The sequence below is a fragment of the Botrytis deweyae genome (assembly GCF_014898535.1).
Source record: "Botrytis deweyae strain B1 chromosome Unknown BDEW_008, whole genome shotgun sequence".
Classification (NCBI taxonomy): Eukaryota; Fungi; Ascomycota; class Leotiomycetes; order Helotiales; family Sclerotiniaceae; genus Botrytis; species Botrytis deweyae.
The window spans coordinates 294,475-321,811 of NW_024066215.1; the positions used below are offsets into that span (position 1 = coordinate 294,475).

Genomic DNA, 27,337 nt, shown 5'->3' on the forward strand with positions numbered 1-27,337 from the left:
AATAATGATTCAGACATTTTTTTTTTTTTTTTGGAAAATATGACTCCAAGAGAGGAAGATATGAATAATCGCTAGAATTATCATTGAGCTACCATCTCCCAATCATATCACTACTCCTCACAAGATATGGTGCGCTTCAAAGTTGTGGCTTCGTAGTATTGAACTGCATAGTCCCACGCATCAAAATAATCAATAACGTCCTTTTGCGATGGATGTTTCCCATTATGACCTTCCTGATAGACTCGAACAAAAAATGAGATTTCTTGGTTGACAATCTTTGAAATCTCCATATTCTTCATGCGCTGGAGGTTGCAATCTTCCACCGACTGATCCATGACTTCACAAGGAGCATCAAATCCGACTTTGATGAGGTGTATCCGCACGGGCAACGTATAATCTTGCGTATGGTAAAGTTCATATAACCTCAGGCGGTGTCTGAAATTGAGGATTTTAAGAGCATTATTGTAATTAGAAAATTTCATGCCCAGTCTGCTTTTTAAATAATCCAACGTATCAAGATGTGGTGCAGGCATCCTATGCATACCATCAACGCTTGAGTATGCTGGAGGTGCTTCTTCCATGTAGGGACTGATCGAGTTTTCCTCCAAAGACATGGCTATAGTCTTTCGCTGTAGATTTTAGGGTTGCCACAAAGCTGACGAATACAAAGAAACATGGATTTTGAGTTCTGCTGTTTCTGGAACGTCTTGCGAAGAAAGTTATGAGTCTCAAGACTTGATCGAAACGAGAAGAATTATGTGCACGAATAGATGGAGTGAAACTGCTTCGATAGGAATAGAAGAAACCAAAAGATACACTTCAATATTGATGCACCGTTTGCCAACCTATTTTATATATACAACATGAAATTATGAATGATTCAGAGCGGCAGATGTTCCGCAAACAACCACGCGACGTGAGCATCACTTGATGTATACCTCCAGTCGTACAAATCTGTTTACACAATGGCTGCTTTGACAGTCTCGGACAATATATTGAGGCTGCAAGTACTAGTCATCAGACCAATAGATCTATCACAAACATAGTAACAGTACGATTATCGACTTTTGGTCCATCTAGAATAACCACTTGGGTATCATCGGTACCGGGCTTTGCAAGTTTATGATGTATGGTTTTCAGCTCGAAGTTGTTAGACCGTGTTCTGCGGACACCAATATCATATTGAGCACCGTAAAAACTCCAAAGCTGTGGAAAGGAGGTCCCTGAAGAAGGCAATCATCTCCACAACGAAGCCCAAAGGTAATATTGGCTCTCCGGAGATAAGCATGTGTCTACAAGCATTATTCTAAATACCTAGGATCTGAGGGGGTTCAAGATGCTTTGGGCCAACTTCTGGAAAATGCGCTCCACACATCGACAGGAACCAAACACTTTGTGCTGATTCAGGTACAATACTATTGTCAGATATTGCCCAGGTGCCATTACTACCCACCGGATCTCCCGAGTGAGATAGAACAGATAGATTCGGAAGCAAATGTAGTCAATGTTATGTGACTTAAGCCAGTGAAATCGGATGAAGATCGATGTACCAATAGCCACAAAGTTATCTTTCATTGATATTCAAGATACCAAAATGATATTTGATCCACGCTCCAGGATAGCAATTTATTGATATCGTCCTTTCGGATTTCGCAACTCACCGCCCGATAGCGGTGAGCAAATGCGGGATTTAATGCTGGTAATATATATTACCCCAACCCAAATTTTTCTTCCTTCTCAATACCCCGCAATCATCAAACACCCCACCATACGACATCATGGAGAAAACTATAGGACTTTTGGGAGGAGGGCAATTGGGGCAGATGCTCTGCGAAGCTGCGAATCCTCTCGGTGTCAAGGTTATTATTCTCGATGCACCAAACTCCCCAGCCAAACAAGTCAATGCTAAGAATGACCATCTTGATGGCTCTTTCATTGATGCTGAGAAAATCCGCGAACTTGCAAAGAAAGTAGATGTTTTGACAGTGGAGATCGAACATGTGGACACATACGTATTGGAAGAGCTCGCAAACTCTGGAGTGGAAGTTCAACCCAGTGGGTAATCATTTTGATATTCATTATGAATATGTTGGTTCAAACTTTGCAACAACACTAATATAACTTTAGGCTGGAAGACATTGCGAGTCATCCAGGACAAGTATTTACAGAAAGAGCACCTCATTAAAGCCGGAGTACAGACTGCGACATCACAAGCGGTAGAAGCTGGAAATCTTGAGGAGTTCGGGCGCACATACGGATACCCATTCATGCTTAAGGCAAGGAAAGACGCCTATGATGGACGAGGCAATTGTCCTGTGAAATCGGAATCCGATATCAAGAATGCACTTGAAGTGTTAAAGGATAGATCATTATATGCTGAGAAATGGGCAAGCTTCAGAATGGAGCTTGCGGTAATGGTTGTGAAGACAGAAAACGAAGTTTCCAAAGATGGGGACTCTACGATTGCATACCCGGTCGTCGAGACAATCCACGAAGATAGCATCTGCAAGTTAGTTTACGCTCCAGCAAGAGGAATTTCCGGTGATCTCCAAAAGAAAGCACAAGCCTTAGCGCGCAAGGCAGTGGGTAGTCTTTGGGGTAAAGGTGTTTTTGGAGTTGAGCTGTTTGTTATGGAAGATGGTGAAATACTAGTTAATGAGATTGCTCCTCGCCCTCACAAGTGAGTATTTTGAGGCGCCATTTCAACAGGCAAATTTGGACGAGTACTGACACAATCTTCCTATAGTTCGGGACATTACACAATTGAAGCATGTCCAACCATGTCGCAATACAAATCTCAACTTCTTTCAATATTAGGTATCATGCCATCCTTCCCCAACTCAGCTATTCCTTCCATGTTTCCCGCAACTATCATGTTGAACATCCTTGGTGGAGCGTCAAAAGATTCCCACAAGGAGTTGATGCAACAAGCCGCCGCAATCCCCACGGCCAACCTTCACATGTACGGTAAAGAATCCAAGCCAGCTCGCAAAATTGGTCACATCACTGTCATTGGTAGCTCTATGGCTCAAGCTGAGCAACTTATTTCTCCCTTGATCACGCTTAACGATAACATGCGCGCCGAACGAAAAGGTCTCCCTAAATCCACATCCACCACAATCTCATCTCCATCTTCACCTCAAAAGCTCGTCGCTATTACTATGGGTTCAGACTCCGATCTCCCCGTTCTCAAACCCGGTCTTGCTATCCTTGATTCACTTCAAATTCCATACTTCCTTACTATAACATCTGCGCATCGTACACCACAACTTATGGCAGATTTTGCACGCGATGCCGCTTCCAATGGCTTTAAAGTTATCATTGCTGCTGCAGGTGGGGCGGCACATTTACCTGGTATGATCGCTGCGCAAACCCCTCTTCCGGTTATTGGTGTACCAGTAAAGGGAAGTACATTAGATGGAATGGATAGTCTTCTGAGCATAGTACAAATGCCAAGAGGAGTTCCTGTCGCAACTGTTGCTATTAATAACAGCGTCAACGCAGCGCTGTTAGCAGCAAGAATAATCGGAGCCAGTGATAGTGTGGTGTTCGCAAAGATGGAGGACTATATGAAGAAAATGGAAGATGAAGTTGTTGGAAAGAAAGGAAGATTAGAAGAGGTCGGATGGGAGGGATACTAGATTTTGAAGGATGTAGAATCACATTGATACCACGCATTTCAACTATGCACACGGGAATATTTAAATGAACAATAGACAAATAAAATCAGCAACTAAATTCTCATTTGCTTGATGTATCTACTTAATTGATTTCTTTGCTAAATACCTATCAACGCCTGACCTCCGAACCAGAAAATATCGAGGAAGCATAAGGTGAAAAATCACGAGAATTGCGTCCTTAATTGAACCATTTCCCTTTCACTTACTCCATAGACTTATCCACGAAACTGGGCTCTCAGTGCCATCAATTGTGCCCTATCAGCTGGTGGCAAACTATCGATCAATTCCTGTGGCATGGCCATAACTTGCGCCATCAACGCATCTGCATCTGGTTCGGCTACTTGAGCTGGTGGTGGGGGAGCTTGTCTTTGTTGTGGAGGAGGTGGCGCATAACCTTGCACTGGCGGCGTACCCATCATTGGCAAACCCATCTGGCCTGACATATGTGGAGGAGGAGGGGGATACCCAGATGGGTATGCCGAACCTCCATATTGAGGAATAGCCGCAACGGGTGGAGGGATACTTGGGACGGGGGGAGCGGATACTGGTGCTGCGATCGATGATTCGATAACGGACGAGAGGGCTTCGGGTTGAACAAGGCCCATCAGAAGAAGGGCTTGGAAAACGGCATAGGAGAGTTGGGGAGCTTGATGGAGGAGTTCGGTCGCTTTTTGAGGATCGGTCGAGGCAAGGGTCTTCATTTGAGAGAGTACATCGAGAAGTTGGGATGGAGGGAGAGTGTTGAGAGTGCGAGAGATAGCATCAGGGCAGGTGAGGCCTTGGGGTAACTCGATGCCTATTGGCAGAGGCGGCAATGGGGCGGTGTTTGAGGCTTGAGGAATTGGTAGAGATGGAGGTGGAACTGGAAGGCCATTTGTATTGAGAGGGGGAGGTTGATAGTTTGGCGCAGACTGGAAATGAAATGCAAATTAGCACACTCTCTTGGCAGATCGGATTATTATAGGGTATAAGCTCGACATACATTCTCTTCCTCACCACCATCATTTGAGAAATCAACGCGCAATTTTCGATTCATAATTTCGTAGTCGTTTAAATTCCTTACTGCAGAAGCTGCAGAATCTAGATGGACGCGCAAAAATTTAGCAGTGTAACCATGGATGGGAAAGTCGCAAACCAAACACGCAGTGTACTGCACGTACCTGAATCGGGATATTCTGCGAAACCGAAGCCTTTGGGTCTACCTGTTTCGCGATCATAGACAAGTCGAAAATTGACAACATTTCCCGCGCTGCTGAAGATATCTATTATCTGTTCCTCGGTAAGACCTTTTCATACGACATAAATTAGCTTGATACGGTACAGCGATGACGACCGGTCAAATAGAAAGAAGATAAATTACCATAAGGAATATTTCCAACAAACACAGACTTGGAAGGAGGTTTTATTGACATATTGAAAGAGATAATGAATGTTCCAGACTATGGAAATATGCGATGGACAGAGTTGAGATGATTTTGTTTGCAAGATTTGACCCTTTAGAAAGGAATGCAAATGGATTGATCACTTCTTTTGTCACTGCAAAATTGAGAAATGGCACAGAAAGTCTTTGAAGAAGTGATTTCTGGCTACTCTAAAATCCTTCTTGTCCTCTTCCTTATGAGCACCGACAATCCAAATCCCTTTTATAATTGCGGAAGTAAGGGCGATTAACAGTACTGCCTCTGTTGCGAGAAAATTCGATTTTTTTATATTGTTTTGAGCAGTATGGAAGGGGAATACGTCCTCGATAGAAATGATAGTAAGGTTTAGTTCATCGCGCTTCACGACTTTCACTATGGCTTGGCGTCAAAGCTTGTGTGGAGTGAAGGTGCGGCTAAATTAAAAATACGCTAGGACGGTTTTCGTTGATCTGATCATAGAGCTTCACAAATTCCCCCTCCGCATCACAATTTACTCCCCTCAAACCCCGCCACAATAACTCGCAGACCGATATTGTGTCCGACTTTTCGAAAGCTGCCATCATGTCGAACAATCCACAAGATGTTTTCAAGAGGCTGCAGAGAATGGCAAATGAAGCAAGTAGAAGTGGTGGCGGAGGACCGGCACCAAAGGGAATAGCAGGTGGAGTGGCTACACTTATTGCACTGGGTGGAATCATGGTAGTTGGAAATAATGCGCTTTTCAACGTTGACGGTGGTCACAGAGCTATCAAATATACGAGATTGGGCGGTGTTGGCAAGCAAATCTACAGTGAAGGTATGTATTTACTTTTTCCTGAGGCGATTATTTCACGCACTGTGGTGGTTAACATTACAATTTTGCTTTCCAGGTACACATATCAAGATCCCATGGTTTGAGACCCCTATAGATTATGATGTTCGAGCGAAGCCACGCAATGTCGCCTCCCTCACCGGTACAAAGGATTTACAGATGGTCAACATTACCTGCCGTGTTCTCTCAAGGCCTCGAATCGATGCCCTTCCTCAAATCTACCGAACCTTAGGTACCGACTACGATGAGAGAGTATTGCCATCTATTGTGAATGAAGTTTTGAAGAGTGTAGTTGCGCAATTCAACGCCAGTCAGTTGATCACCCAACGTGAGATGGTTGCAAGATTAGTCAGAGAGAATTTGTCGAAGAGAGCAGCTAGGTTCAACATCATGCTTGATGATGTTTCCCTAACGGTATGATATTATAAGATACTCTAAAAACGACACAGATGCTAATGAGTGAATAGCATCTCGCATTTTCTCCCGAGTTTACAGCAGCAGTAGAGGCCAAGCAAGTTGCACAGCAAGAAGCCCAGCGTGCTGCGTTCGTAGTTGACAAGGCACGTCAAGAGAAGCAAGCTATGATTGTTAAGGCCCAGGGAGAAGCACGATCTGCGGAGTTGATTGGTGATGCTATCAAGAAGAGTCGATCATACGTCGATTTGAAGAGAATCGAGAATGCTAGAGCAATCGCTCAAATCATTCAAGAGGCTGGTGGACGCAACAAGATGTATTTGGATTCGGAGGGATTGGGATTAAATGTCACTGAGGCATTTGAGGATAAAAATAAAAAGGCATAATGAACTGGGATGGTAATGGCGAATTAAATAAACTCTCTCCACTGTACTACAAGCGTATGTAGCATGTATACTATATTTTCTGAAAGGTACAAGGTGTGCCGATCGGTTTCTGGCCCATGGCTATGAATGCATTATTTGAGCACACATAATACGCCTTTCTTTGAGTCGATTAAATACCCACTACTGGTGATTAATAGGTGCCATTGCAATCTCTAAAAGGAGAAAATCACTTTTCTTCCAAACTTTCGGGTCTTTAGACTTCCATTTCTCGCTTGAAGTCGTGTCTGGGTATCCGTTAAGATCGTTGTAGCTTTCAGATTGTTGATCACTTGCATTGACCCCTTGTTAAAATTCATACTCATCATATCATCCATTTCGGAACACGGATCAAGACTCGCTCGAAGTATAGGTCGGCTTATTAGAACGGGAGAACGGCTCACAATTTTGGGCACGCAATCGCAGAGCTCTCGTGCTTTTGGAGGCAAATCACGTGATTTACATTCATTTCTATCTCAATTCCCACCAACAATTTATCGTGGCGTGTCTTGGCGCTTGGCGCTTATAGCCAAGACACTCCCACCTTCCTTTTGGATGATAGCTTCCGATAGCATTTTTACGGACCTTCCCCTCAGGTTTAGATTGGCCCAGCCTCATGGTTGAGCATTTGGATCGATACGAGTAAACTCAGATGAATGAGCCAATTCAAACTGGTGTGTCCCTGGCCGATCTTCCCAAACAATTGGAATTACCTTATAGAATCCTGGTATTACGATAAGACCACAGACGAACAATACAGGGGAAAGCTTTCTCCGCACTTTGTGTGACTTTACCGTTGAGTGAATGCATATTGCCTTGTTTAAACTTCGGATGTAAACTGTCAATATGTTTACTGTTATGGAGCTTGGCGCTCTAGCACGACATCATAGCCCGAGATAACAATCCAATTAGCGGGGCTCAATGGGATGAATGGTAAATATATAAAAGCTCGGCTTTTCCCCGATAAGTTGTGTCTCGAAGTCACCCTCCTCTTACCGCCCTTCCTCACAGTCCGCTAGGATACTCGCTCATCATGCTCTTTACGATGAGGAGCTCTTTGTCGCTGGTGGCACTGCTATCCGCAGGGGTAGCTAATGCTACCTACACCAACTCTACACCGACATTCACTCCCCAAGCGATGTTGAGTTCTCCTCGTCGAGGGTCGGCAATCCCAAATGCAGATGGAACGCTTGCACTTTACACTGTGGCCACCTATTCATTTGAAGAGCATCACAATTCTCATGAGCTCCGTGTGATGAACCTTGCGAATGGTACATCTTGGCTATTCAGCAATTCTAGTGGCATCAGCAATGCCAATTGGTTAGGCGATGGAAGTAAGATTATTTGGTTCATTTCGGAGGATGATGGATCCACTAGTTTCGTCGTGGGAGACGCAACGGCACCAAGTGCGAAGTGAGTCTTCTATTACATTCGTCATGTGGTCTTTGACTATACAAAAGACTATGCAAACCTCAAAACGGATTCCTGTTTGCATCTTGACTCAATTCTGACCCTCTTATAGACCCATCTCAGCAGGTTCTGTTCCTGGAGCAGTAGACAACCTCAAGCTAGTTAGCATCGGCGAGGGAACTCTTGGTGTTGCATTCAGTGGCCAAGCTTTACCTAATGGTACTTTGTACAATTCAGAACTCGCTCCTACACCTTATTCGACCGGAAGAGCGTATACCACCATTTTCGTGAGGCATTGGGATACTTGTGAGGAACTCCCAAGATTCTATTTGAAACCAGCACTAACATAGAATAGACGTCACACCTCAAAGAAACAGTATTTGGTACGCGGCTTTGTCAACCACTGGCAGTAACTATACCCTCAGCGAACCAATTAATGTTTTGAACGGATCTGGACTCGAATCGCCCGTCCCACCATTCGGTGCTACAAACAGGCAAGTGAATGACGTCATGTTACTTTCTGGGAAACTTTCTAATTTCGAACAGCTTTGACATCGGTAGCAAAGGTTTATCTTTCATTGCCAAGGACATTACTCTGAATCAAGCTACCACAACCAAGTCCGATGTTTACTATGTACCATTGACGACATTTACCGAAACCTCTCCGGAACTAAAAGTGGTTTCCACTCCCAATCTCGAGGGTGCCTCGGACGCTGTTGTCTTTTCACCCTCTGGATCTTCACTTGCTTTCGTTCGTATGGCACATATCGCCTACGAAAGTGACAAGAACCGCGTTCTACAAGTAGCAGATGTCACTTCCGATTTGACTGCTGTTGAATTCTTTGCCTCAGAAGATGGAAAGGGAGCTTGGGATCGTAGCCCAAGCACACTCCTTTACAGCCAAGATGGAGAGTCTATTCATGCAGTAGCCGAAGATTTCGCTAGGGTTAGACTGTTTACATTTTCTTCGGATCCTACAAACACAACCCTCCCATCCATTATTTACAAAGATGGCGGTGTAACAGATCTTCACCCTCAAGGAAAAGATAAGTTACTTATTAGCAGTTCAAGCTATCTCGATAACTCGGTCTTCTCTTCCGTTGACCCCAGCGTTTCAGCTGCCACCAATGCATCATCTGGTGTCACCACTATCTCAGCTAATCTCAACAGTCTCAAAGCGTATGGACTTTCCCGTGATTTCATCTCTGATGTTTTCTACCAAGGCGATGGAGACTACCTAGTCCACGCCTGGGTCATTAAACCAAGTACATTTGTTGAAGGTCAAAAATACCCCCTAGCATTCTACATTCATGGTGGACCTCAGGGAGCAACTGAAGATCTTTGGAGTACCCGTTGGAACATGGCCGTGTTCGCTGAACAAGGCTATGTTGTTGTAGCCTTCAACCCTACCGGTAGTACAGGATTTGGTCAGAATCTCACCGACGGAATTCAAAACCAGTGGGGTGGTAGACCATACAACGATCTCGTCAAAGGTTGGGAATATATCGAAGAGAATCTCCCATACGTTGACACAGATCGAGCTATCGCTTTGGGTGCCAGTTATGGTGGATACATGGTAAACTGGATTCAAGGCCAACCTCTCGGTCGTAAATTCAAGGCTTTGTTCACACACGACGGGTGTTTCTCCACTCTTGCCCAATATTCCTCCGAGGAACTTTGGTTCATGCAACATGATTTCAACGGAACACTCTGGGAAAACTTTGACAATTACGCACGTTGGAATCCGGCAAACCACACCGATGCCTGGTCTACTCCTCATCTAATTAACCATAATGAGTTGGATTACCGTCTTCCAATCGCGGAAGGTCTTGCTGCATTCAACATTCTCCAGGCAAAGGGAATTGAGAGTAAATTTTTGAGTTTCCCAGATGAAAACCATTGGGTTTTGAACCAGGAGAACAGTTTGGTGTGGCATAAGACGGTATTAGATTGGTTGAATGAACATGTAGGCTTACCTGTTTATTCCAGTCCAAATGATACCGATTATAGGGCTGTTTTACAGAGTGGTCCTTGGATTTGAGGCCAATAAAAGGTTACGGCAAAGAGGTCATTAATAGGGTAGTTTGATAGGCCAATAAAAATTACATTTTACTTTCGAGCTTTTTATTCTTTGGATGCACAAAGAGTGATGATTATTTATGCAAGCCTCTCGTTCAATATCCCATGTTGCCTCGAGATATTGTAGACTGGCAAGAGAGATCTTTTAGTCTCCCTCTCAGACGATAGAGAGTTTTTTCATGAAGACACTTTGGCGTTTTTGAAAGCGTAGGAAGGTCGAGAAACACGTGAGTAAGCTTCGCTCACGTCTGCATGTTCTTTCCCGACTGTAGCTTTTCGTTATTATCTCAAATGGTAGGAACTAGTTCTCGCCCTAGAAAGTTGGAATAAAACTGAGAACTACCTACCTGGCCTCACGATGCTTGGAGTGCTCATGCCATGCAATAATTTTTTCCTATACATTCATTACCTACTGATTTGATGTTTGCTCAACTTTCCGTTCACCTTCATCTTCATCGGCATACAGACACAAAGTGAATAAAAGGTCACCCAATCTGTCCATTTGGACCTTAACTTTTAGAGTTTTTTTGATTCCTTCCCTTTTCATATCAATTCTTTTCCTTCAATACGAATTTCTATCTTCCTATCCTCAACATCAACTGTATTCGATAGGTTCGAAGAGAAAGATCAATTCGAAACAAAGGATTCCCTCCAGAGATCCTTTTTCTCATATTACACTCATTTCTGACAATCAGAAACCATGTCTTTCAATTCCGATAAACGAAATGGAAGTCGTGCTAGTTCCTATACTTTTTCTCCAAAAATATCCCAAATAGCTGAAGCTCCTTCTCCGGTTCTTCCACCAAATATCCGTAAGTGAATACTAGCACCGCTCTCTGCATATATCCCCTAAGACTTTCTCGTGGAACAGAAGTTCATTCTAACCAAATACACAAGATCCTACAACTTTTTGTGCCATTGGTCCTAATGCCTGCGATCTCGATATTCTCTCCCGTCTCCACGCTCAAACTGTCAGAGCCATGGGACGCGATATTTCCCGCGAAGAATTCTATCTCCGTATGGAAGGACGTCCTGCCAGAAGTCTTGCTCCCCTTTCTCCAAGCCCAAACATCAATCCATTTTCATCTTCCAATACCAAAATCAATCCTGAATACCAAACATCTGGAAAATGTCGAATGGAAAGTGGCACAATTGGATCTGGCACAACCGTATCTGGCACAACTGAATCCAGAACTAACAATCTGAGGAGTGGTATTAGTGCAATGGAAGCAATAGAGCCAGATCAGAAGTTCAGAGAATTTGTAGCGAGATGCGTGGGAATAACACCGCGGGCTTTATTTATGGGAGTTGGGGCAACAGAGAGGGCAGATAGAAAGGTTGGGAGAGGACCAGGTTTGACGGCCAAGGAAGAAGAAGAAAAAGGGGTTTACGAGAAAGTTGATTGGGGGGATGGGATTCCTGAGTATGTTTCTTACGTTTTGGCGGAGTAGATTTGAAACCTTGTCCGGCTTACTAATGGAAAGTAGGTTTGATGCGTGGGTCGATATGGTATGCAAAGAGGTCCTAGCTATGAGAAGAAGACTCGATGCTTCAAGAGGTTTGATTTAAAATCGGAGAACAAATCAGTTGTTCTATTGGCGCACTGCTAATGGTACAAACTGTCTCATATCCGTTACATCAGCTGCATTGAAGGCGACGGGTATTTGGAAGTAAAATATCAGTTGTTATTATCGCTCGATCCATCGACTCTGCTTATTTATACTAGCAGTAATGTTGAGGTGGGAGATGTATCGCTGGGAAGAAAGGGATGCAGATTGGAGAATTTCGTCTTGCTACAGTTACTTTCGTGACGAAGTTCTCTAGATGCGCATAGATTTCGAGTTAACTCTTCTCTAAAAGATTCGAACTACAACTGCTGGCAGATAGCTTAATAACCCTAATAATATTAATAACACCACCAATATTTATCAAGTGTCCAATGTTTGATGAGTGAGCGCTGTAAAAGAAACTCTTGGCCGAGAATAATGAGGAGCTTGCTCGATCTTCGTTAGGCAGAGCTAATAATATATCACCCTGCAATGTTCTGTTTTTCGATTCTGATGTATGTGAGGTTATGCAGAAGACAACCCTTCCAGTGGAAGAAAAGTAGTAAAAGAGATGCTAGATGAGTGGTTAAATAAAGTTAGAGTAAGCTGCGCTCATGTAAAAGTAGTTCAATGCAGATGAGCAATTCAAGAGATTGGACACTTGAATGTAGTCAGTGACGAGTACCTACAGATAAAAAAATCGTAGAGTCATGGATGAGCCTATTCATATAACTACCCAGATACCTATAAACAATTCTCAAACAACGCACACAACATAACCTCCTCACACCCCAACCTCCTCTACATCATCATGACCCCTTCATACCGCCCAACCCAAATACTACCATACCCCACCCTCCTCCCTCTCCTCACCTTTATATACCCCCGATTCCGACATCCCAACATAAGCATTCCACACGCCTCGTGGCGCAGCGGTTAGAATTTCTCACTCCCCGCCGTTTGAGATCTCGCCTTTCTTCCGCATTGTGGTACTTCGATCGGACAGTGCATAGAGTGCGGTTTCGCAAGGCAGTTTCGGACTGTCTTGATCGTACATGTAGACTGGGACTGCAAGCCGTCGCGGCTGAAGTTTTGCTGTTTTGGAGGGTGCAGGTGGGTCGGGGCTTGTTTTTGGGGTGGTGGGTGGATGAGTGAATGAGGTGGGTGGAGTGGGGCACTTTTTTGGCGAGGGAGGGGTTTGATTGGGGGGTTTGATGGGAGGTTTGATGGGGTGGGTGAAGATGGGTTGGAAGGGGTGGGTGAAGGTGAGGTGAATTGGGGTTTGTGAGAATGTCAAACTTGGGCATTTCTTTGAATTGAAAGTTGGTATTTCGAGGTGGAGATCAAAGAATGGGTTCATCGAAGGTTCTGCTCGAAGGATTTTCTTCTACCGCAAGAACTTGTCTGCCGTTCTGATGCCCTGCATATTAAATTCTGACTTTTGGTGCATCGCTAGCTTTCGCAGCGCAAGATTCCGCTCAGCTTGCCCACTGTGTCACTTTGTTTGGTACCGTGTCGCATGTTGTCGCCATCTTCTAGTGAATCTGGTGTGTAAGTTTCACGCCAATTCATTTTATATTCGCCTGCACTGTTTTTAGACAATGGCGCATACAGCTCTGAAGCCTGCTTATGATAGATGTGCGCGAATTGCGATTTTTCAAGTCTCGACTCGTTTGTTGAGTGGGTATGATTACGGCGCATGTGTCTACATAACTATATGAGACTGGGACACTCCCCCAAGAAACAAGACCAGATTCATACACAGTGCAGGTCTTGAATGCAACTGCATATACATATGGTTCCAACACAGGGTCTTAATCGTATTGGGAGACAAAGGAATCGGTAAAGAGATGTGATCGAAGCCTTGCACTTGTGTATGAATGTGGAATGAGATGAACCTCAAACGCCTTGGCGTAAATAGGTGCAAATGGCATGCATTGGTATGCGTTATTTTTTGTGCCTAGTTGGGCAGAGATATAACAACATACAACGCGGGTAGAACGAGGAAACACCAATATGCAGAATCTAAATATAAGAATGATGAGATAAGACTTACTGAGCCCATCGAGATATCGTTGGAACTTCATGGGACTCCTCGCAGGGCAATGAGAATCTAGTGTTTTACTCTTGACCCACTTCTGCTTGAGGTTCAGAGTATTCCTTTTTAAGAAAGACGCAGTATATTTCATCAAGTACTTGAGTATGTCTTACCACAATACATACTCAAAATAACCAATTATACATGCTCGTAGAACAGGGATACTGGGACACTGGTATTGTGTTGCAGATACTGAAGAGCAACTGCTTGATTTTCGACCTTTTCAGTGGTACATAAACTCTTACCAAGTGCTGGGAACCAAACCATAACGTGTAGAATCGTGCCTTGTATCTCATTATATAACGCACATTGTAAGCATCACTTCTCGAAGTCCAACACCAACTTTAAGACTTGATCAATGTTTCTTTGCTGGTTGACAGGCTGGTTGCTCTCATTTTCCTTTCAACAGCTGCCCTTATCTTATCTTGAAGTCCTTTTTCGTCTTTCCTATGCGATGGAATCGAAATACATGAGTTCAACTGGAGTTGAGTGATCTAGGTTCGATATGAAGTAATTCAATGTCACGTGATTATGAATCACAGCGGTCGGAATAACGTGGAGAAGGGAAAAAATGAGCAGTTATCCGGAAACTAGTCAGGGCTTAGCATTTACGGTCCGTTGATTAACCTTGAGGAAGGAGCGCTTGGGGGTCCAAGCATGTGCGTGTAAGCTCCGAAATACTGTTAGGGTACCGTTTGAGGGACTAATTTAGAATCAGAGAATCAATCTTAGAAAAGATCCCTTTACGAAATCCTCTCGACTCAGACTGCTTGAAATGGGCATTCAAACAAGACAGCCTCTAACCCTTGGCTCCTTTGATCATGCTGCTCTCGGATTCTATCGTTTGAACCGGATCACTGATGGTCATGGTTCGTGAGTAAAGTCGTGTACACGACTATTACAACAAGGGTAAGATCCTGATTGAATTATTATCATGAAGCATCGAAAGGATTGAAGGATCTTATTGGCCTGGGATACAATGAAAGCTTACGCGTATACATTGGGTATTCTCCTGAACCTCACTTGTTGCGTAGCTGGAAACTTGTTCCTATTCACCTGTTATATATCAAAGGCCATCTAGATTTGCTTCAAACTTCAAGGTTGCCGACTTCCCCACAATGTTGGACGAGTTGCACAACGTTACAAAGCGGAATTATCCCATTGACGAAGCTCAATCTTATCTCGGAAGGACAGATGTCGAAAATGATAAGATAGAAGATGGAACAACTCAAAAAATGTTTTCTCGAGATGGTCATGATAGTTCTGCAGCTCGATCTGATGTACACAACGGCACTATTAACTGCGGATCTCGCCAATTGATTGAGACATGGGTAGGCATGTTTGGCGACGATGTCTTCTTATGATAAGAACTAATGATTACTTTAGATGACCGAAGTACGCTGTATGGATTAGCTGCCACAGGTTCCCGTCCCCAGATTGATGGGAACTCGCCAGATGCACGTGATACGACAGACGTGTCCAAACGTGAAGACGAAGAGCTAGTCACGGTTCCTGTCGCAAAGCTACAGCAACTGGTAGAATTTGGGATACAGGTACTGAAAGAAAGCAGAAGGAAGACGAACATTCGTGAAATTGACCTAGAGTATAACGCAGCTCCGGCTCCAGAAGGCTTTCCTGTGATTCGCTCTTACCGTTCGAAATCCCACTCTTCAACTAAATCAAAATTAGGTGCTAATGAATAATACCCAGAAGCACGTTCGGAAGTTCCACGCCCACTGAATCGCCCGAAGTACCTACATGAATTCTTAACTCGGGCTTGCGCGAACCCCTGGCCAGTTCGGAAGGTTGAAGTGAACCGTAATCAGGTGATTCATCTGGATCATCTTGGGCAGCCCTTTGATAGATTCAATCGTGTACATTTCGAGGCCATTTGGGAAAATCACTTCAGGATCTTCTTTGGATACGGAGAAAGATCTGTAACTGCTTCAGAGATAGTGCGAAGAGGATGGTTTTGGAAAAGAATACTTAATGAGTGCGACAAAGAAATGATACCCTGGCTGCTCGAAATTGGGACTGATAATCCAGACGCTCGAGCAGCAATTCTGGTAAAGATTTTAATTTGCATCATCAAGTCGTCAATTGAAAGGAGATATTCTACTACTTCAACAATTGGGGCTATTCTCGAGCGTTGCTACACGAGCGGAGTATTACGCCAACCCGAAGATTTCCCCTCGAATCCAAATAGCATTCATTTCCAAAAAGAAATGAGGCAGGACTATAGCTTTCATATAATTCTTGTTGCAATATCACTGAATATATACAATGATTGTTTGATGGAAGATAATTCGGACCTGGGTCTCAACAGCCGCCAGATACTATGGTCCCCTATGGATTTATTGAGAGAAGCTTGCGGGGGTGCCAACTTGGAACAAATTCTTGCTTTTCAGGGACCGGAACTTGTTGTATCAATTCTATCTGTATCAAAATCTTCGAATGCTCCAGTTCTATTGGAAAGCCCAACCACTAGCTCTGGACGTATCGACGATCTGAACATTGGGTCTTTGCAGACTATTGGGGATCTTCGAATAGTCTGGACAGATATTTTCGAGGAACATCTCCTCCTGAACCATGAAAATAAATGTTTGAAAATTGCACGACTACGACCCTTCGTCTGGGGGATGTTAAGTATTTTTCAGAACGACTGGTTAGTTGTATTATCTTTCATTGTTCGGCATCATACTAATGACTTGAAAGCGTCCGTTGGTCTAGTATATACCGTCAGCCACGAGAGCTTTCAATCTTGAAAGAGCTAAAGGCCGATATCGAAAAGACATGGGCCATTCTCTTCTCAATCACAACTCTAGGCGAGAACTCCAAGAACAAATCGCGGGTTAGGGAAAAGCTCAAGCATGAGTACGAGACCATTATGGACGAAGACCGAAATCCAATACATACAGATATTCAAACCCTCAAAGAATACCACATGCCATGGATAGAAGACGATTCAGCGACCGGCAGAGTGCAATCGTACTACGAGTCACGATGGGAGAATCTCCAAGGAATCATCAAATCAAAACAAGACAAGAGCACAATTGCCTACTCCAATTTCGGCATGTTCGAAGACCGTGTGAGAGATCTGAGACAGTATATGGATCACCAAAGACCACATGGTTTGCGACAATTACTACGAGATTCTAGGGATGCGCTTAACTATTATACGTTTATGGGTGTTATTATCTTTGGATTGTTGACTGTCTTTCTCGCTCTGGCATCTTTTTTTGTGGGCGTCGCTCAGACGTATGCTGCGTTTAAAGCGTTGGATGCGTCTTCTTAGTGTGAAGTTCGTGGCATGCTTGACGACCAGTACTCTTGTGGATGGAATTGAAGAATCGTGTTGGAATTTTTCATTAGATTTCCTACCATGAAATGATTACTGTGAGCCGAAATGGCTAATCATATCTGCTTTGTGGCAAACACACTACGTCAGTACTCACGTCAACGAATCACCAGGAAACAATGCATGGACAATCCCAGATCTGTAATTGCACCTCTGAAGACGAGATATAGGATACATCGAGCGCGAGAAAAGTCGGAAGATCGGATGAGTGGGTATGGAAAGACGTATATACCACCCTTAAGACTTCTCTTACAAAAAAACACCTCCGCAGGAAAGAGCAGAGAAATATAAAGTGTCCTGCTACTCTAGGAATCAGAATTATAGAAAAGAAGAATGGGAAAGAAATGAGGTTATGAACTATCAATCTTGTGTACGAAACTGGGAAAAGGGGTAATTATTTGCTTTGTATTCTAATTTTCATCATGTGGGATTCCGTCCCTCTAGAAGGTGGACCATGGTTTTATCAAATCTAAGATGAAGGTTTTAATTCAAGTAAGAAAATTACTGTCAGTTTGATCAATTTGTTATTTCACATCGATTCAAAAAGAATATAAATTTCTATATGCGATTGGTTTCAACATTCAAGAGACTTCAATTGTTGGACTGTAGTCTGGACTATCGAATACACGGTCTAGAGGGCCGTCAAGTGTTATGCAAGTCACTCGCGCCATTGTGTATCATGGGTTTATTGAACTTTCTGGGAATTTCTAAAGCTCTCTATCTAGATAGCTGAATTTTACCATGAAATAAGAGACCAGCGAAATCTAAACAGAAACCATTGGAAAAGAAAATGAAACCGTGAGACATCGAATCATTAGAAGCCCATCAAGCTCCGCCATTAAAGTCATAAGAAGCCCGTATTTCCATCCATCCCCTCATCTCCATCAAGTCTGATGCAATAATAGCTTATCCTTGACAAAGAAAAAACTCTGTATCAAGTTCTCACGAACAATGAATCACCAATTTCTATCCCTGCCAACTATTCGGAAGAAGACCAGGTACCCTCTCCATTTCCCTCAAGCACACACCCGCAGCTAAATATCTGAAGCTCTTTAGAGGCTCGTCTCGAGCGCCCTTCCTCTTTCTATCATCCAAAGAAACTGCAAAACAAGCAATGCTTCGCTCGAGAGCCTCATCCGAATACTCATCATTGACCTTGATGATGCAATTGACAATGAATGCCGCGATTTCGTCATATTTCTCTTTCATGCTGGTGCACAGCTCTCTTTGCTTTTTGCTTACAGATCCAACTTTTCCGAGAATGTTACCAACGAATACCTCGCGCTCGCTGATGGGACGAGTTGGGTGTTCACTGTACTCATGCATTATATCTAGCATGTTGTTCTCATAACTGTATTTTCGTTAGCTGGAATAATCATAGAAAAGAAAAGGGAAACATGAGAATATGGGCTGTTCAATAGTCGAGACTAGCGGACTGGTTTTGAGGCTCCAATTTTTGGTGACTCAACAATTGAGCTAATTCAGGTATTCGAATTGTTTGAATGTTCTAAACAAATCCAAAAATCAAAGCCCTTCATCATCGGACCACAGTCTGGACTATTTTGACACCTTGTGAGAACTTACATTTCTTGAATCTCGAGGGCATCTTCGCGCAAATGTTGCCATTGAATTCCCTGGGAACGAGATTTAACGAACTCCCACATGTGCTGCATGACATCAGGACTATCATTAGCTTGTACGTTCAGCTTTTGAATATCCTCAAAGACTTTTCGCTCATCAATCGCACGGTAAAGGCGCCCACAAACTTTTTTACTTTCATAGTACTTGATATTCGTGATTTCATCCTCTTCGTCCATTGCCTCAATTGGAACATACTCTTTCACAAATTCCAGACGATCATCAGGCCGATGGGAGATTTTGATATGAGGACCTGGAGCCATAAAGTCAGGACGCCAGAGGGTACTCTTGGGGACACTTGGGTCACCAAGATTAGGCTAAAGGAATTTAAAAGTTAGTGAAGAATCTCGGTCTGTTGGGGAAAAAATATCATACCGGAATTCCAGTTTTGGAATAGTCAACTGCCGTCGAGCAAAGCTCCGCCAATTTAAGGCAATTAGAACACTCGGTTCCCATCACATCTTGGTCTGCATACACTTGATGTCTATTGGATATAACACCAAGTTGGTCCGTCTTCATGAAAGTCAGGAAAAAATCTGCCATGTCTGGTTGTGTGACTGAGCGGCCGATGTCTAGAGGTGGCAATCGTGGGTAGTCTGCGGGCCTTACAGTCCTCTTTAATTTCATATCTGGATCAAACATGACATAATAGAGATCTCCATCTAAGTCTCCACCTGATAACTGACTTGGTAGATCCCGAGGACCTTTCTGACTGAAGCAAACGCAGTTGTAAAGTTTCTTTAACGGAGAATCAGCTGGAACATCCACAGCAGTCGCCCATTGAATGTCTCCAGGATGAAGGGCAGGAGCACGAGTGATAACAACATTCGATCCGACTAGAGTTGTGCGTCTTCCATCCTCAAGCCAACAACAATAAATCTCGCCTTCCTCTAGAATTCCAGTCTCGTCCATGATACCATGTAGATGATAACCCTTCTCGACGGGTATTCTGGCCTTGTGCTTCAAAGTACGAAGCTCAATCAAGACTGTCATTTCGAGAACATCCCGTAAAAATAAATCATTTCTGAAGTCCAAACCTAAAGCAGAACAATGGTCAATAAGGTGTGGGAGAAGAACAACATCTCCGACTCTTTTGCTTTGAAGAAATGTCGATGCGTTGTATGCATTGGCTGTGATTGCTCTCATTCGTGAGATTTCCTTTGCTTGGAGCCTCATGAAGTATTCAGGCTGCACTCCTAAGTCTTCCAGAATTTTAATGAATTGTCGATTAAGATACATAGGGAGGGGTTTGTATGCACCGCCGCATATTTCAAGATCATTCGAACTCGATCCTTCGAACTTTATCATAGAATCTCTGAGTCGTAACTGGACGCCTGGGAGACGACTGTCCAGAGAAATCATTCCTTTGGCGCCTGTCATTATTGGTAAGCTGAGTTCAAGAACAACTATATCGTAGAGTCATAAGATGGTCACACTAACCTTGATAGCGAATTTGGAAACAAGTCGGCTTCACACGGTGTTTATTCGGTAATTTATCCCATATCTTGTGCATCAATAACTCCGACATTGTGCCCACTCCATCACTGAAGAATCTGCCATTTCGTTCGACGTCATCAACTTTTTCTATTGTGACAGTTTCATCAAGAGTGAGAGTAATTGGTGTATCAGAGAATGCCTGTCCGATTCGTGCCGCACATTTGGCCGGGGAGCGAATATTTCCGAACTGGCCTAAGTCGCGGATAATACGCTGGGCATCATGATATACATTGTTTTGTGTGAAAGGTGCCACAAACCAACAAGATTGTGTACGAAGAGAAGAATGTGAAGAGCCTAGGTACTCATATTTCTGTTTTCCAATTGAGAAACCATTTTGTAGAACGTTCTTGAAAACTCCGTCGAAAATCTCGTCGTTAGAGACATTTGATGCATATTGAATTCTTCCGCCATCTTCATCGCAGAAGGTCACACGTACAAAGTTACTATGGCTGCCTAATGATAGAAACTCGGTCGTCAGTATGTGAGAATAGTATTGTAGGATTCGAAAGGGGTTACGATTCAAATCAAATGGGAGGAAGAGGATAGGAGAGAAGTATAATGAGACTCACCAGCATATTTACGGAGTATGCGATTATTACTCTCAGACTCAGGACCATCTAGATACATCCCGGCGGGAGTAATGGTAACCCGATGGATCAAAGCAGTATTCTGAGAGGCTGTGCCCCCAAATCCTTCGGCATACTGGGCCTCTTGAGTCGAGGTTTTCTCAATATCCAAAAGTAGTTCAATGATGGCGTTCTCGTCAAAATCTTCCGCTTTGACATTGGGTCCAGGGTATGGGATTTGCAAAAATAACCTCCTCATGGTCGTGACGCAAATTGGAAGAGTAGTTCTTTCAAACATTGAAGTGAAGGCTGGTAGAAGATCGATTATTTTGCGAGGAGACAAATATCCGTTCTGGGCTAGCTTTTGGACTTGAAATGTCAATGGGAATGGTAGCTCGTTATTGAAACTCTCTAAAGCTTCATGGAGTTTCCTGAGTCCGATAATATGAGATTCTCTAGGACTAATGATTGAAGCAGAATGATGAATCATTGGAGGAATGCCTCGAGCATTCTTCAATGTCTCCAACTTTTGCTCAATAACCGATGAGAATCCGTTTGTGTCTTTGAATGTACAGCGATACACATGAGAGCTCCCCGCAATTTCCTTGTGCTTATCACCAAAACCAGCGACTCGAGACCTTTTTGTGTGGGGCCTGCTGCCGTTTCTGAGGTTTACATTACCAAACATATCGATCATCTCAAGGAGGTCTTTGGGGGGCGGATTGAAGAAATGAGGGGATTGATGAAGCGTCGCAGTAATTCCTGGGTAATGACCGTCATCAGTTGTGAGAAGTTCAATTGTATCATACCGAATTACCATCCTTGATCCGTTATTCAGAACCAATATCATTGCTCTCTCCTTGAAATGAACAATGATCCTACTTTGCCATATCAACTCCGGCATGAAGACCAAATTCTCTCCAACATAATTCCAATTGCCACACATGATTGTAGAGCATTCAAACGAAGTGTTAGCAACTGGTGGGCCATGATTAAGATAGGAATTCTCAACACGTTCTTTCTCTACCTTTTCCAAGCATCGGAGCAAATATGGATTGGCAGCTGATTTACTCTTCTCACAATAAATCGGCGTACTGTGATAAACAAGCTTTGCCGGAGTAGCTTTCGGATTTCGTTGTCTATTGTTTGGTCTCCGTTCACCAAACTTGCGTAGAAATTTTTCTCCATCTGTAGCCGTCCGAAAGGTGATTTTCGCATAGTCTATGCTTCGCGCAGTGTAACAATGAAATGCACGAATTGCAAGAGCATTCAGCTTGGGCCTGAGAAAATTGCGAAGATCGTGCTCTCCAGTATGAATTGGCACGTTTCTCACGAATACCTCCATCGCCTCTTGATGAATGTCACCACCGTGGAGATGGAAACAATTATCAAGTCAAGAGAATATCACAAGACCGGCGAGAAGATTCAGAGAGAAGAAAGCATCAAATGTGGGAGAAATATGAATGACTTCAGATAAGATAGGATAGAGAGACTTGATATTTCCAAGGTGGAAAGTATAAGAAGGTAATGAATGGTATTGGAAAGGTAAAGAAAGGTAAGGCTCAGTGAGCTGCAGGTAACCGTTGACTGGATGCGGGCAATTCACTGGTTGGTCGATTAAACAAGAGCAAGGGTGTGTAAACGGCAGCTACATCCGCTTATCTGCAGGCGGGGTAAATCATTATCGTCCCATATTTGTATATTTTCCGTTTCTTACCTTTGTGAATTCTACATCTCGTGACTGGAGCTTCATCTTTTCAATGCCGCCGACATGCTTTATTAAATTCTAGCAGATACTTGAAGATCAACAGTACATGATCGCGAGGGGCACTTTGACAAATTTTCCATTCTTCAACAGACCCGTGACCTGACACTTTGCTTACAGAACTGTGGAGCATTTGAAAATTCAGAATCTGGCTTACCATAAAGTGAGAGCCAAAATACAAGCCTGCGTTGTTAAAGCGAGATAATTGGTAGTACCAACTTTAAGCTTCAACACTGGCAGCAATTTCATGAAGGCTACTATGGCATTCTGGCCAGCTGAACATGCTGATGGCCATGCCGAACATGCTGAATATGCTGATGACCATGCGCTCGAGATCAAAACACTTTCAGACAACAAGCACCCATACAAAGCTCAAGAGACTATCGCTTGAAGGTCTATAGTAACCACTAGAATACCACAAGCAGGGTGGCTCCGTATGTTGAGAAAAATACAGGTTTGGGAAAGAAACAAGCGTTCCTCTACGTCTTCATCTCTGACCTTCATTTCTAATCTTTCCTTCGACCTGGAGAAATGCAACGATTGATTTGGGAACCAAAGATCGAGACAAACATACTATGTGGCCACATTACCAAAGCAGCGCCGCACATCTATATACGCCTCCAACACTCGAATGCGTTGGAGCTCGAGCTTTTCCAATTAGGCCGATAAGTTCCAATTATTTCTGCCTCAACATTCTCGGTCCATAGACCCAACTTTGAGACTGCAGAATATCGAGTCCAGAAATCGGATAAAAGCTCTACCTAAAGCTCAGATCACACCATCATCCGCCCTGATCCATTCAGAACTTTCGATTTCCCCACTCCTGTTAGCAACCGAGTGAGCCGAGGTATTCTGACCCCCACTTCTCATCTGATATCTTTTACGATAATACTGTCTGCCTTGGTTGAAAGCGGCTATAGACCGGTCACTCCATGATCGAGGCGAAGTTGTTGACATCAGAAAGTCTTTGATGAAGAGCAGGTAGAGAGTTTACTATTCTAGGATATTATTAGAATCACGAATTAGATATGCAACATTCCGATTTCTCGTGGTCGAGGGAATGGTTTAGTACGGTGTGAGATAGCCAGGTGAGGCTTTTGGAATAGTTTATCGTGCTTCATGTGGCTTTGTGTAGGCTTTATTTAGAACATACTACAAGAAAGTGGTCTCAGTTATTCCGAGACAACTCCTGGGAAGAGCTAGAACTTCTGGAACTTGTGGTGGTACTATTCACGTGCACGGGCCGAAAAAACTTACTTCCTCTTGGATTTGGTCGAAATTTTCAACATCAAACCAAAGATTTCCGGATTGAGGAATTGAACACAAACTCTCTATATTTGAAAGTATCATACTATGTACATAGTGAACCCAGTGTTTCAAACTATCTAATCATCGTACTGAAAATCAGGACTTTCAATCTCATTCAAACCTTCTATCCGTCATTCGATTGCCTACTACCTAGTGAGCACATACAAAGTCTACTCGAAATAGGTTTTCTTCATCACAATTCACATGTATATATGTCCAACCACTGACACAGAAAGTCATATATACTTTATCCCCGAAGTAAGTTCTCTAACCCTATATTCTACATACTTCCTCCATTCTTCTTTATGATTCAGAATAGATTTTGTTGCACATCTGATATAGCTTTCTAATAATAATATACCTACAAATAGTACTATAACTATTTCCAGATCACCTCCACGACCAACACAGGCCTCGATACAATCCGATCCATCTTCCACCATGTCTCCACTTCCTTCTCTCCTTCTATTCTTCAAACTTTTGTTGCACATCTATTATACCTGCCTAATAATAATAGGTCCCCAGATACCGTGATCTCCATCCCCTCCAAAAAGCCTCTCCCATAACCATCCATCCATCCCATTTCCCACATCCCCTCTCCCATCAAGATCTCAGACCCCACAACCACCCAATGTTGCACATCTCATATACCCATCTAATAATAATACCATCTTACTTTCCCTCCTCCCAACCTTCCCAACCTTCCCAACCTTCCTTCACCGATATCAATCCCTATATCAAACATATTAATATAACATCCTCATATCAAACCGTCCACCCAGTAGGCACTAGCGTCTCCGACACCTCCACTCTGCGGCTCAAAAATAAACCCCAAGCCACTTCCTAGCGCGGAATTGACGCTGCGCAAGAGCATTTTCTGGTCCGTCCGTGAAGAAGCTCGGTAATTGCTGTGGGTCGTGCTGGGGCTCAGGCCTCCTTACTTCTTTTCACGTTTGGCGAGTGGGAAAATGGGGAAGAGTTAAGACTGATGTTTTTTTTTTTCGGCCGAGAAGATGGATTTGTTTTTTTTTTGGTACTCTAAGATCCTGGCGATATAGAGATTTTGTAACTTGTGTGCGTTGGTTTTTCATGTTTCTTCGTGGATATCTATTAAGTGTACCGGTATTCGATTCAATGGATAGAAAACGAAATTTGCAATTTCAAGTGTTAGTTGCACCTTTCGATGATGATGGGATATTTTATGTCTCAGACTCTTGAGACACAGATGGAGAGACGGTTTCTCATCGTTCCTGACGTCACTATTATTGCATATCATGCTGTTGCTACTCTTTCCTCTTTTCTATTCTTGTGAACTGTTTGTAGTATTTGATCAAGTGCTGTCGAATATCCTTCGCTATGTTAATTCGTATCACGGGAATTTCTTGAAGTTATGTGACTGAATGGAAAATTTGATCAAACTCACAATCGGGAAACAAGGTTTCCTGAAATCTATTTTGTATAGTATAGGGCATACAAATTATGCTGAAGATCTACAAGATAGGAGGACTTGTGCTTTTTGTATCCATATCAAATCCGAATCGGTTATTCTATAGAGGAACGAGAATTGCAAAGATGGAGCGATTTTGATCAATCGTGATCGCACAAACAATGCCATTCAATACTCAATTCAATTCTACAGCAATTAAAAAGTTCATCTAATACACAAAGTTTGCATTCCGCATCTATAAAACAGTTATAATCTAACCATACCAAACATTTATGTACACTGCTCCGCTATGAGTTTCGCCAATCGTATGCGTCTTTCCCTTGACTTTTTCAAATCTCTAATTCTGGAATATCCCATCAAGGAATGTTAGTATTAGGAAAGAACCCGATAGTTTGAAAACATCACTATCAATGCTAAAGATCCCACTGTCACCAAGATTATTGGTATAGTTTGGTATAGTTCCATAAGCATGCCCTTCAATAAGCACTGTCAAGTTTTGAACAACCAGAAACATCACTTTTGACTCTCTACAACTTACTTCTCTCTTGATCTGTATATTTGCCTGAAGCCAAAGGAGAATCATCAGCATAGAAAATTACATGCTTTCTCTCAAACAGAATTCGATATATCTAGACTCGAGCTGTTCTGCAAAAGAATTTCTCAGAGAAACATGCCATGATACAGTATAATTCCACCCCCCTCCCCCCTTCAATATCTCTTCTCCAATCCCATCTCTCACCTATGAATTTTCAATTCTTAGACCATCAACCTCTCATCTCCACACACCGCCAGTAATCACCATCACATCCCTCTTCTTCCTCTCCTACCAACACCAAGTACCCATCCATAAACCCCACAACTCCCAGTCAAAACCAAAACATCTACAAAAACACAACATAGTGCATCTGGGAATCGTCCACTCATCGACATCAGGGTATCTATATCAATGCAGAATAATTCCGAATGATCTATTATACGGCCCGTTAACTCTGCATCAAGCGCAGGAATCTCCTACCAAATAAAACGCATGTCAGAATCTAGACGACGTATCTCCAAGTTGTCTTTTCTATCGAGGAGAAGCCTTGGGAAATAAAATACACCCACCGTATTTGTGACTACCTAGTAAGTATGTTGCTGATCTCCCCCCTTCCCCAAAGATCCAGAAACCAATAATCCCTCTATCTTTTTCTCGTCATATTCTCAAAATTTGATTTCTTCTCTTTACCTTCGTCATTAGCATCGGACTTCCCACCCCTCACTATCAATCCCTCTCACTATCAATCCTCCTCATCACCAATCCCTCCTCTCCCACAGGATATCAAATATCAAATATCAAACACCAATTCACCCCCCCAATCTCCCTTCCTCCCTCCTCCCAACCCCACACTTATACATATACACATCAACTAATCCCAACCCCACATACCCATCTCCCCCCCAAAAACTGCACTGCACAACCCAAAAATCAAAATCAAACCACCACCCACCCTAATACAATTTCAATTTCGTACATATACTCAGATAGTAAATAGATATACTATAATATAATATCATAATTTAAATAAATATAAAGAGAATTACTTAGATACTCACATTTACCCATCTCTACTTTTATAGTATAATAGTCAGGGAATGAAGAAAAGAGATTATGGTATTGAGTTGGATATTACATATTACATATTGAAGATGAATTTCTCCTCGTAGTCGAGTTTTGATCGGATGCGAGAATGGGTTTTAGTTGTAAGAGACTGTATTTCTTTCTACTCCGTCTACACTCTATCATCCCTCTATCCCGCTATATCTAACTACTATAACATCCTCCTTCCCCCTTCCCTTAAACCACAACCTCATCCCAATTTCCAAAACGCATCTAAAA

General features: G+C 43.0%; 9 protein-coding genes across 9 annotated transcripts; 6 read left to right on the forward strand and 3 right to left on the reverse strand.

Moving 5' to 3' along the window:
* Positions 1–110: 110 nt before the first annotated feature.
* Positions 111–581, reverse strand: EAE98_004277 (uncharacterized protein; the record flags this gene model as incomplete). The annotated part of the gene is made up of 1 exon (XM_038951897.1): positions 111–581. One exon carries the CDS (start codon positions 579–581, stop codon positions 111–113), a length of 471 nt encoding a protein of 156 aa, XP_038811433.1.
* Positions 582–1,778: 1,197 nt separating this feature from the next.
* Positions 1,779–3,641, forward strand: EAE98_004278 (uncharacterized protein; the record flags this gene model as incomplete). The annotated part of the gene is made up of 3 exons (XM_038951898.1): positions 1,779–2,055; positions 2,128–2,680; positions 2,747–3,641. The coding sequence occupies 3 exons, from the start codon at positions 1,779–1,781 to the stop codon at positions 3,639–3,641; spliced, it is 1,725 nt and encodes a 574-aa protein (XP_038811434.1).
* A 254-nt stretch (positions 3,642–3,895) lies between these two features.
* Positions 3,896–5,092, reverse strand: EAE98_004279 (uncharacterized protein; the record flags this gene model as incomplete). Its single annotated transcript, XM_038951899.1, has 4 exons — positions 3,896–4,591; positions 4,663–4,760; positions 4,841–4,966; positions 5,041–5,092. The coding sequence occupies 4 exons, from the start codon at positions 5,090–5,092 to the stop codon at positions 3,896–3,898; spliced, it is 972 nt and encodes a 323-aa protein (XP_038811435.1).
* A 570-nt stretch (positions 5,093–5,662) lies between these two features.
* On the forward strand, positions 5,663–6,712 carry EAE98_004280 (uncharacterized protein; the record flags this gene model as incomplete). The annotated part of the gene is made up of 3 exons (XM_038951900.1): positions 5,663–5,897; positions 5,971–6,326; positions 6,380–6,712. 3 exons carry the CDS (start codon positions 5,663–5,665, stop codon positions 6,710–6,712), a joined length of 924 nt encoding a protein of 307 aa, XP_038811436.1.
* Positions 6,713–7,781: 1,069 nt separating this feature from the next.
* Positions 7,782–10,199, forward strand: EAE98_004281 (uncharacterized protein; the record flags this gene model as incomplete). The annotated part of the gene is made up of 4 exons (XM_038951901.1): positions 7,782–8,161; positions 8,271–8,464; positions 8,514–8,652; positions 8,705–10,199. 4 exons carry the CDS (start codon positions 7,782–7,784, stop codon positions 10,197–10,199), a joined length of 2,208 nt encoding a protein of 735 aa, XP_038811437.1.
* A 511-nt stretch (positions 10,200–10,710) lies between these two features.
* Positions 10,711–11,982, forward strand: EAE98_004282 (uncharacterized protein). The gene is made up of 3 exons (XM_038951902.1): positions 10,711–11,049; positions 11,135–11,660; positions 11,725–11,982. The coding sequence occupies exons 1-3, from the start codon at positions 10,938–10,940 to the stop codon at positions 11,804–11,806; spliced, it is 720 nt and encodes a 239-aa protein (XP_038811438.1). The 5' UTR covers positions 10,711–10,937; the 3' UTR covers positions 11,807–11,982.
* A 2,675-nt stretch (positions 11,983–14,657) lies between these two features.
* EAE98_004283 (uncharacterized protein) lies at positions 14,658–15,295 on the forward strand (the record flags this gene model as incomplete). The annotated part of the gene is made up of 3 exons (XM_038951903.1): positions 14,658–14,755; positions 14,964–15,213; positions 15,269–15,295. 3 exons carry the CDS (start codon positions 14,658–14,660, stop codon positions 15,293–15,295), a joined length of 375 nt encoding a protein of 124 aa, XP_038811439.1.
* Positions 15,256–17,696, forward strand: EAE98_004284 (uncharacterized protein; the record flags this gene model as incomplete). The annotated part of the gene is made up of 3 exons (XM_038951904.1): positions 15,256–15,535; positions 15,593–16,547; positions 16,598–17,696. 3 exons carry the CDS (start codon positions 15,256–15,258, stop codon positions 17,175–17,177), a joined length of 1,815 nt encoding a protein of 604 aa, XP_038811440.1. The 3' UTR covers positions 17,178–17,696.
* A 121-nt stretch (positions 17,697–17,817) lies between these two features.
* Positions 17,818–22,461, reverse strand: EAE98_004285 (uncharacterized protein). The gene is made up of 5 exons (XM_038951905.1): positions 20,945–22,461; positions 20,319–20,828; positions 19,254–20,251; positions 18,825–19,195; positions 17,818–18,591 (listed from the first exon to the last, which is right to left on the reverse strand). Exons 1-5 carry the CDS (start codon positions 22,284–22,286, stop codon positions 18,207–18,209), a joined length of 3,606 nt encoding a protein of 1,201 aa, XP_038811441.1. The 5' UTR covers positions 22,287–22,461; the 3' UTR covers positions 17,818–18,206.
* Positions 22,462–27,337: the final 4,876 nt, after the last annotated feature.

What these genes read in the sequence shown, in the direction of transcription:
- EAE98_004285 (XM_038951905.1), bottom strand. Translation starts at nt 22,286, where the DNA reads ATGGAGGTATTCGTGAGAAACGTGCCAATTCATACTGGAGAGCACGAT. An exon ending in TTTCCAAATTCGCTATCAAG is followed by an intron (nt 20,252 to 20,318) that starts GTTAGTGTGACC and finishes CAATAATGACAG; the next exon opens with GCGCCAAAGGAATGATTTCT. An exon ending in GCCCTCGAGATTCAAGAAAT is followed by an intron (nt 18,592 to 18,824) that starts GTAAGTTCTCAC and finishes ACGAAAATACAG; the next exon opens with TTATGAGAACAACATGCTAG.
- EAE98_004282 (XM_038951902.1), top strand. Translation starts at nt 10,938, where the DNA reads ATGTCTTTCAATTCCGATAAACGAAATGGAAGTCGTGCTAGTTCCTAT. An exon ending in GGTTCTTCCACCAAATATCC is followed by an intron (nt 11,050 to 11,134) that starts GTAAGTGAATAC and finishes CAAATACACAAG; the next exon opens with ATCCTACAACTTTTTGTGCC. An exon ending in TGGGGGGATGGGATTCCTGA is followed by an intron (nt 11,661 to 11,724) that starts GTATGTTTCTTA and finishes AATGGAAAGTAG; the next exon opens with GTTTGATGCGTGGGTCGATA.